This window comes from Bison bison, unplaced genomic scaffold (assembly GCF_000754665.1).
Source record: "Bison bison bison isolate TAMUID 2011002044 unplaced genomic scaffold, Bison_UMD1.0 scf7180017864388, whole genome shotgun sequence".
NCBI classification, from domain to species: domain Eukaryota; kingdom Metazoa; phylum Chordata; class Mammalia; order Artiodactyla; family Bovidae; genus Bison; species Bison bison.
In genome coordinates, this window is record NW_011494960.1 from 3,950,917 (window position 1) to 3,961,618 (window position 10,702).

Consider the following 10,702-nt stretch of genomic DNA (forward strand, 5'->3'; position numbering starts at 1 on the left):
TACACTGTTGGTGGGAATGCAAACTAGTACAGCCACTATGGAGAACAGTGTGGAGATTCCTTAAAAAACTGGAAATAGAACTGCCTTATGATCCAGCAATCCCACTGCTGGGCATACACACTGAGGAAACCAGAAGGGAAAGAGACACGTGTACCCCAATGTTCATCGCAGCACTGTTTATAATAGCCAGGACATGGAAGCAACCTAGATGCCCATCAGCAGATGAATGGATAAGAAAGCTGTGGTACATATACACAATGGAGTATTACTCAGCCATTAAAAAGAATACATTTGAATCAGTTCTAATGAGATGGATGAAACTGGAACCTATTATACAGAGTGAAGTAAGCCAGAAAGAAAACACCAATACAGTATACTAATGCATATATGTGGAATTTAGAAAGATGGTAGCAATAACCCTGTATACGAGACAGCAAAAGAGACACTGATGTATAGATCAGTCTTATGGACTCTGTGGGAGAGGGAGAGGGTGGGGAGATTTGGGAGAATGGCATTGAAACATGTATAATATCATGTATGAAACGAGTCGCCAGTCCAGGTTCGATGCACAATACTGGATGCTTGGGGCTGGTGCACTGGGACGACCCAGAGGGAGGGTATGGGGAGGGAGGAGGGTTCAGGATGGGGAACACAGGTATACCTGTGGCAGATTCATTTCGATATTTGGCAAAACTAATACAATATTGTAAAGTTTAAAAATAAAATAAAATAATAAAAGCTGCAAAAAAATAAATTAAAAAATGACATTATCTTAATAAACAAAGATTACAATAAAAAAAAAAAACAAAAAAAAGAAAAATAATCTATACATATTATTCTAAAAACTATCTTTCCATCATGGAATCAAACTATAATCTCAACATCTGGGCCCTTGATCTATCCATAACTTCCAAAAGTGCTTGGAATAAAAACAAGAAAGTTTCTTTTAGATTAACTTGGAGTAAGCCCTCCAGAGTAGTGGATGTACCATATCAACTATAAAAGGAAGACACTTTTCAAAGTTCCTTTTGAAAGGATATAAAAAAAGATTGGGCTGGTACAACCAGACCGGCTATCTGCATTCCCACTGTCATATTAGGGGACATGCTGTTCTTGACAAAAAGTTAGTGTTTTGAAGATCTAGTAATGATGGTGTTTTCTGGCAGAGAAATGATTTTGAAAATTATCCATCAGATGGCACATTTCTAAAACTTTCCTTTTTCAGTGAAGAGCTTATGGTCTGATAAAAACACTAAAGGCTCTGTAGTCAGAATTTGCTTTATATTTCACCTCTGTCACTTACTAGCCTTGCACACTTGATAAGTTATCTTCCCTAAACTTCCTATAAAGAGTGATAATAACAATCCCCCCCCAATATTCCAGTGAGGACTCAATAAACAGAAGGAAACCACTTAACACAGTAACTGACACATACCATACCAATAATTCCAAATGACAGCTTTTACTTTTCATGCTTATTTCAGTGTTCATTTCACCATTTCATTTGAAATAGAGTCCTCTGTAATACAGAGGGAAAAGGATTTTTAAATCATTGCAAAATTTGGACAAGCCAACTTTTGAAAGAAATTGTCTTAATATTTTAACTGAAGTTCAATCTTGAAATTCCTAAGAAATGCCATTTAATAATAGGAAACCTGACTAAAATCTTGGATAGCCAAAACACAGAGCGTGGGCCTTGCCTTGATCGATCAAAATGAATGGACCCGGGGCTTCCTCGGTGGTGCAATGCAGGGAACAGGGGTTCAATCCCTGGTCTGGGAAGATCCCATAGGCCGCAGAGTAACTAAGCCTATGTGCCTCAACTACTGAGGACCATACACCTAGAGCCTGCGCCCCACAACGAGAGAAGTCACCCTGACTCGAGAAAGCCCACACGCAGGAACGAGAACCCAACACAGCCATGAATAAACGTTTAAGAAAAAAAAATGAGGAGACCAAAGAACATGGAGCCTTGGAGTCATTACTTCACAGATCAACTCCACCCACCCCCAGCTGTTTGATCCTGGGCAACTGGCTTAATACTTGTCAATGCCAGTTCCCTGTACAAAAAAAAAAAAAAAATGGAAATAATAGTAACTAAGGTTGATGTGAGGATTTAAAAAAAAAAATAGCCTCTGTAAAGTGTCTGCACATCACAAGTAATCAATTGCTAGTATTGATATTTCATCAGTGTTGCTCAGTTGGGGGTCTTATAAAAGAGGGAATAAATCAATCTCGAAGCACTGAGGGCCACCCTGACCCTCAGTCAGTACTTACGTCGGCAGACTTTGCAGCACTCGCCGGCAATGTGCACGGGGAGGGAGTCTGGAGAGCAGTTGAGGGGGGGACAGGACATCCTTCGGCATTCCACAGCCCCGCTCTGAGGAAGGAAAGGCAGGAAAAAGCATCTCAGCAGAGGTGACCTCAGCAGGACAAACCTCATTCCATCCCAGAAACTTCACCAGGAAAACAGAAGGAGTGCAAGGAGTTTCTGGGGCTTCCCAGGTGGCTCTAGTGCTAAAGAACCCTCCTGACAAAGCAAGAGACCTGAGATGCGGCTTCAATCCTTGTCGGGAAGATCTGGAGAAAGGCATAGCAACCCACTCTACAAATAATTTTCTCCAGCCCATATGAAACCATGCCACCTCAATTACTTGTCTGCTATACATCACCAGCTTCATTCTGCCCATCAGACTACGCAGATTAGGCAGAAAACAAAAGCCTATTTTTAGAAGAATATAAGTAACACCTTTTGCAGACCCTGAAATCACTGTTGAAGTACTAACAATCATTTTGTATTTTTGCAGACAAACGATGTCATTCATTAGGCACTTATCAAATAATTTCAGCTTGACGGGGTTTACATACTAATGTGGGGTGAGGTGGGGGTTCTATAATTCTCCAAAACAGATTAAATAATAGATACAAATAATACAAATAGTAGATAATCTGAGAGTCAGGGGGTCCTACAATTCTCTAAAACAGATAATGGACACCTTGTAAAATATAATGAAGACACCTAGAAACTAATTAACTTCCTTTTAAAATGTATTCTAGCAGAGAAAAGCTGTGACTCAAGTGAGCCACTCAGTTCAGTTCAATTCAGTTGCTCAGTCGTGTCTGACTCTTTGCGACCCCATGAACTGCAGCACGCCAGGGCTCCCTGTCCATGAACAATTCCTGGAGTTTACTCAAAAGCATGTCCATTGAGTCGGTGATGCCATCCAACCATCTCATCCTCTGTCGTCCCCTTCTCCTCCTGCCCTCAAGCAATCCCAGCATCAGGGTCTTTTCCAAGAAGTCAATTTTTCACATCAGGTGGCCAAAGCATTGGAGTTTAAGCTTCAGCATCATTCCTTCCAATGAATATTCAGGACTTATTTCCTTCAGGTTGGACTGGTTGGATTTCCTTGCAGTCCAACGGACTCTCAAGAGTCTTCTCCAACACCACAGTTCAAAAGCATCAATTCTTCAGTGCTCAGCTTTCTTTATAGTCCAACTCTCACATCCATATATGACTACTGGAAAAACCATAGTCTTGATTAGACAGACCTTTGTTGGCAAAATAATGTCTCTGCTTTTTAATATGCTGTCTAGGTTGGTCATAACTTTTCTTCCAAGGAGTAAGGGTCTTTTAATTTCATGGCTGCAGCCACCATCTGCAGTGATTTTGGAACCCCAAAAAATAAAGTCTGACACTGTTTCCCCATCTATTTGCCATGAAGTGATGGGACCAGATGCCATGTTCTTAGTTTTCTGAATATTGAGCTTTAAGCCAACATTTTCACTCTGTTCTTTCACTTTCATCAAGAGGCTCTTTAGTTCTTCTTCACTTTCTGCCATAAGGGTGGTGTCATCTGCATATCTGAGGTTATTGATATTTCTCCTGGCAATCTTGATTTCAGCTTGTGCTTCCTCCAGCCCAGCGTTTCTCATGATGTACTCCAAAAATAAGTTAAATAAGCAGGGTGACAAAATACAGCCTTGATGTACTCCTTTCTCTATTTGGAACCAGCCTGTTGTTCCACGTCCAGTTCTAACTATTGCTTTCTGACCTGCATCCAGATATCTCAAGAGGCAGGTCAGGTGGTCTGGTATTCCCCTCTTTAACAATTTTCCAGTTTGTTGTGATCCACACAGTCAAAGGCTTTGGCATAGTCAATAAAGCAGAAATAGATGTTTTTCTGGAACTCTCTTGCTTTTTCAATGATCCAGCAGATGTTGGCAACTTGATCTCTGGTTCCTCTGCCTTTTCTAAAACCAGCGTGAACATCTGGAAGTTCACGGTTCATGTATTGCTAAAGCCTGGCTTGGAGAATTTTGAGCATTACTTTACTAGCATGTGAGATGAGTGCATTTGTGCAGTACTTTGAACATTCTTTGGCATTGCCTTTCTTTGAGATTGGAATGAAAACTGACCTTTTCCAGTCCTGTGGCCACTGCTGAATTTTCCAAATTGGCTGGCACATTGAGTGCAGCACTTCCACAGCATCATCTTTCTGGATTTGAAAGAGCTCAACTGGAATTCCATCACCTCCACTAGCTTTGTTCGTACTGATGCTTCCTAAGGCCCACTTGACTTTGCATTCTAGGATGTCTTGCTCTAAGTTAGTGATCATAAAATCATGATTATCTGGGTCATGAAGACCTTTTTTGTATAGTTCTTTTGTGTATTCTTGCTACCTCTTTTTAATATCTTCTGCTTTTGTTAGGTCCATACCATTTCTGTCCTTTATTGTGCCTAGCTTTGCATGAAATGTTCTCTTGGTATCTCTAATTTTCTTGAAGAGTTGTTCCCATTCTATTGTTTTCCTCTATTTCTTTGCACTGATCACTGAGGAAGGCTTTCTTATCTCTCCTTGCTATTCTTTGGGACTCTGCATTCAAATGGGTATATCTTTCCTTTTCTCCTTCACTTTTCGCTTCTCTTTTCACAGCTATTGTAAGGCCTCCTCAGACAACCATTTTGGTTTTTTGCATTTCTTTTTCTTGGGGATGGTCTTGATCACTGCCCCCTATACAATGTCACGAACCTCCATCCATAGTTCTTCAGGTACTCTATCAGATCTAATCCCTTGAATCTATTTGTCACTTCCACTGTATAACTGTAAGGGATTTGATTTAGGTCATACCTGAATGGTCTAGTGGTTTTCCCTACTTTCTTCAATTTAAGCCTGAATTTGGCAATCAGGAATTTATTATCTGAGCCACAGTCAGCTCCCAGTCTTGTTTTTGCTGACTGTATAGAGCTTCTCCATCTTTGGCTGCAAATAATATAATCAAGCTGATTTCGGTGTTGACCATCTGGTGATGTCCACGTGTGGAGCCTTCTCGTGTTGTTGGAAGATGGTATTTGCTATGACCAGGCATTCTCTTGGCAAAATTCTATTAGCCTTTGCCCTGTTTCATTCTGTACTCCAAGGCCAAATTTGCCTGTTACTCCAGGTATCTGTTGACTTCCGACTTTTGCATTCCAGTCCTCTATGATGAAAAAGACATCTTATCTGGGTGTTATTTCTAGAACGTCTTGTAGGTCTTTAGATAACCATTCAACTTCAGCTTCTTCAGCATTACTGGTCAGGGCATAGATTTGGACTACTGCAATATTGAATGGTTTGCCTTGGAAATGAACAGAGATCATTCTGTCATTTTTGAGACTGCATCCAAGTATTGTATTTTGGGCTCTTTTGTTGACTATGATGGCTACTCCATTTCTTCTAAGGGGTTCTTGCCCACAGTAGTAGATATAACAATCATCTGAGTTAAATGCACCCACTAGGTAGTCTAAAAACCAAAGGCATCCCTTCCCCCTCTGAGACCCTGATCTCCAAACAGTCAGATTCTTAACATTAGATCATGTTATTAGAGTGTGTTTGCTTTCCCTTGACAAGTACTTGTAGTTATAAGGACACTTTAACTTACCTTTGCAATTGCTGCTATTAGTAAATAGGCACTTAGTAAAAAGGTAGTACACTATAAGTTGGCTTTATAAAGAAACAGGTTACACAATCATCAGCAGAACTGCCCTCTTTAAACTGTTAGTCTATTTATGTACAAAGAGGCTTACTTTGCACGTGCAGTTCCTGCAGTGATCACCGTCGACCCAGGAGTCTTGGTCTCTATAGAGCAGTCCACTCACTTGACAGGTCTTCTCACAATGACAGTTTTCCAGTTGACTAAGTCTTGTTTCTGCATAGTTCAGCTGCAAGCAAGAGTTGCTACATGTAATTTCTGTAATTCAACTGTGTTGTCCTAACAAAGCTAATCACAACAAAAATAAATAAATCCACGCAGGAGCGGGTAGTGGGGAAATGCTCAAAGCAGTTCACTGAGTCTCAGCCAGATCTGTTTTTTGGGGTTTTGAAGGGTTTGGGTTTTTTTTTGTTTTTTTTTTTTCTTTTTTTTATTTCACACTAGGTAGAATCATTCTGAATTGAAGACGTATTGGCTCCCGTGGTCTAATGAGCACCAAATGAGACATTAAACTATCTCAGGGACCCCATGGGTGTTTATCAACACACGCTTTCAGCTCAAGCCCACAAGAAACCACTTGTAATGAATGAGTTCAAGGACTGGTTTCAGTGTTTACAGGTGATCTAATCAGCAACTCTGAAGCACTTACATTTATCTCCTACTATCCCATCCCTGTTCTTCACACACTAACCAAAGTGTCATGGTTTACAAGCTGGGACATCACTGCTTCTTCTTTTATGAAAAATACTGGGGAGCTGAAGCCAGAAAAGGGGTGAGTCAGAGGCAGATCTGATTTCTCCCAGGTTCAGGATTCTCCATATAGAATGCCCCAGGAATCCACTTTGGCATTCAGACAAGTTCAAGAGAGGCAAACAAATCCCCAGGTGAGATGAGGATTTTGAAAAATAGCCTTTTTCCTTTTTCTAGGTCACTCAACTGCTCCCATTAAACATCTCTGATTTGAAAGGGTTTATGATGTTTGAATGACATCACAAGTAATCCTTTCAAGGGATCATCCAGCCTCTCTTTGCACCCCTAACTGTGATAAAACATTCATTACCTTCCAAAGGAGGCTACTTCTCTTGGCTAGCTCAAGATGTCTGAAATGTCTTTCTGGCTTGAGCTGTGTAGTTCCTCTCCATTTTTCCTATTAGATCTAGTTTTGCCTTGTAGCCGGTTCTGAGCAAGTCTAATCTCTCTACAAACATTTGAGGTTTCCTCAATGTCCAATGTCCCCATGCCTGCCCCTAACCACATTTGGTCCCACCAGATTCCCCTAATAACTCCTCATGATATGGTTCCAAACTTCTCTCCCGGCCATTTTCCATGTATGTGACTCCAGGTTGCCTTCAAAAATACGGTACAAAAAGCCTGAAATCTGGTATGATCACTCTGTTGTCACATCCTTATTTACACTTAGGTGTAACTCGGCTGCATAGTAACCTCAATCTTCTTACACAAAGATCACCAAGAAAAAATACCACTTTCTAAAAATGTATCAGTTTCTTTTCCTTCTCAATCATTTATGTTATACATCCCTGTCTTGAGTATTTTCCCCATACAGGAGATCAAACCAATTCTTGATCCCAACTAAGACTATTTCAGAGTGATATTTGAGTTGCAAGAGTTGAACCTGGCTGACGGCAACTTCTACCATCTTTCTGTATTTTCATTGGTCCTGTCCACACATGCTCCTCTCGCTCATAACAGCACTATTCTCTGGAAATAGAATCCATGTGTAATTCCAACCGTAGTTTTTATCACTTATTCAATCCTCTTCCTCTACACTTTTAAAATTTCTCAAGAAAGATTGTTCCTTGTCTGCCTGTCATGGGTAGTACCAAGAGGAAGGACAAAGATGAAAAAGGATCCTAAACAAACCACATGCAGTATAATCAACCCTGAAAACACTGAGCTGACTATGCCTGAAGTATTATCTTCCTAGGACACCTCTGACACGACTTAGCAGCAGCAGCAGCAGCAAGACACCTCTACTGTACAGGATCTTCCAAAAATTCAGGTCACATTTAAATCTTCAGCCTAGTCATGGAGCTTCCAGAAATGATGATAATTAAGTTATTTGGGAATTCTTTACAAAACACAGATAACATAGACTTCCAAAAGTCTGGTGACACCAAGTGACCAAAACCATATATTGGTAAGAGATAATAAGAAGGGGGGCTTCCCTTGTGGCTTAGCTGGTATAGAATCTGCCTGCAATGCAGGAGATCTGGGTTCAATCCCTGGGTCGGGAAGATCCCCTGGAGAGGGAAAGGCTAACCACTCCAGTATTCTGGCCTGGAGAATCCCAGGGACTGTATAGTCCATGGGGTCACAAAGAATCGGACACAACTGAGCAACTTTCACGAATAAGAAGGGAGTGGTGACACAGCACATGTTATCTTGACCGCATTTCTATCGCCTCAGCAGTTCCTGCATAAGGCAGTGATAGTCCTATGACCCTGGAATGAACAAGAGCATAACTAGAAGGGAATCTTCCCTAAAAGTGGTTCTGCATGAGGAATCCATGACAGGAAACTGCGCATCTTACTCTGGAACAACTCTAGGGACTGTATCACTCTGAGAAGAGGACTTCTCAAGGCAAGTCTAAAAGGCAATTCTGTATCTATCCCAGTTTCCTGAAAATCCAGGAGCTTGCCTACAGGCAATATTGTCAATTTCCAGTACTACCCACTGAGCTGAGCTATGCTCACCTCCAAAACTCAATTCCAAGGAAGAGCCTCAGTTTTAATACAATGGAAGCTATTCCGAAGGCCGGTTTTGTTTCCCTTCTGAGCTTTTTTCATTTTTAATATACTTAGCCTTCTCTGAAAACAATGAAAAGCCCTAATCTCTGTAATAATAAGAATGCATCAGATAGACTTTCAAAAACAAAGGAACACAGTAAAGCAAAAAGCTAATTTTTCAAAGGCACTTAATATGTAATCTTGCCTTCCTTTTCCCCCCTGCTAAATCCTGAAGCAACAATAAAAGAAAAAAATAACTCTGAATAAAAAAAAAATGAATTACATTTTCTGTCACTGGCATTAGCGTGCTGAATTTCTACAAATTCATTTTCAAAAGCTCTTTCTACACTACCTGCCATTTTCTCAAGGAATGCCTGCAGATCCAAAATAGATACGGTATCAAATCTGCATCTCTTTCTGTTTTACCTTTGTTCAAGCATTTATCTAAGCAAACATGGAGCGAATCATTTATTCTTAATTCTACACATTCAAAGACAGGCAGCAGAGGCCTTTTTCACAGTAAGAGGTCAATGAATGAAACTAGGTACATTAGTCATGCAATAGATTGCTTTTTTTCCTTTCCTTTGAAATATTATTTATTTGGCATTTGCTATATGAAAGGTAAAAAAAGAGATCTATTGTATTAAACCTTTAAACATAATTGAAAAATCACTATTGAGCTCCTGGAACCAATGAAAATCTCAAAATTAGATATGTTACAAGCTGAAATGCCACCCCAAGTGCTGCTTGATTTCCATAAGTAGATTTGTCAAAGATTTAGACAGAAGTAATCAAGAAATTACCCATCTTCAGCATCTTTTCTTCCTGAGCTTGAAGGGAGACTGGGGTTACAGCACAGGCAGGAGGCAAGATCAGGACACAGCCTGACCCAATCACTGTGTACCTAGCTCAGCAGGTATGTGGTTCTCCCAGTGTCAAGACTACCTGGGACAATTTCTAGAGTAAGTTAGCGGATTAGTGGTCTCTAGTGGATCACTTAGGGGAGGTGTCAGAGGAGGTGTTAGGGAAGGTACTTTGTTGCACCTTTCCCCCCTTGTAAAGGTATGGCTTTGCCAGACTGTAGGGATTCGTCCCCTGGAGAAGGAAATGGCAACCCACTCCAGAATTCTTGCCTAGAGAATCCCATGGACAGTGGAGCCTGGTGGGCTACAGTCCACGGGGTCGCGAAGAGTCAGACACAACTGAGCGACTAACACACACTGGGATTCTTTAAGAGGCCTCTTCTGCACCCTGGCTCCTGTTACCTGAAACTACATGTGAGCTGCTTCCCTGATCTGTCCTTTCACACATTTTTAATCATCCATACTTTGAAAAGAGAAAAGAAACAGCAAGCCCTCCGAGGCGCATCCCTGAGCTTATGTGGTGTCTGCGCCTGTTTGCTTTGATGTGATTTTGGCTACCAACCCCTGCCTGGCTTCTGTGCTGGGCTCACTCTCTGCTTGGATTCCATGGCTTCCACTATGACCCAAGTATGAGGACTTTCTGCTGCTTTGCAACACCTCCTGGCTCTAGACCAGGGCTCTGACAGCAACTCTCATGCAATCTTCATAAAATGAAGAGTAACCATCATCGTTTTATGGATGGGGAAACTGCAGCTGGAAATGAGATCAGTGACTCATTCCAGGCTGCAAACATTGGAAGAAGTGATAAAAATGAGATTCAACATCAGATGAATCTCACTCCAAAGCCCATTTCTATCTTCACCAAGATCTGTATGACTAATGCCTATTTTAATCATGAGTTCAGTTCAGTTGCTCAGTCGTGTCTGACTCTTTGCAACCCCATGAATCGCAGCACGCCAGGCCTCCCTGTCCATCACCAACTCCCGGAGTTCACTCAGACTCATGTCCATCGAGTCAGTGATGCCATCCAGCCATCTCATCCTCTGTTGTCCCCTTCTCTTCCTGCCCCCAATCATTCCCAGCATCAGGGTCTTTTCCAATGAATCAATTCTTAGGGTG

General features: G+C 41.2%; 1 protein-coding gene across 1 annotated transcript in view; it reads right to left on the bottom strand.

The window, feature by feature from the left end:
• NELL1 (NEL-like 1 (chicken)) overlaps positions 1-10,702 on the bottom strand; it is a 1,067,650-nt gene that overhangs the window by 788,740 nt on the left and 268,208 nt on the right. Inside the window, exons 8-9 of the mRNA XM_010858409.1 lie at positions 6,068-6,202; positions 2,278-2,380 (exon numbers count right to left, since the gene is read on the bottom strand). Of these exons, the coding sequence (XP_010856711.1) occupies positions 2,278-2,380; positions 6,068-6,202 (238 nt within the window). The remainder of the gene's footprint in view (positions 1-2,277; positions 2,381-6,067; positions 6,203-10,702) is intronic.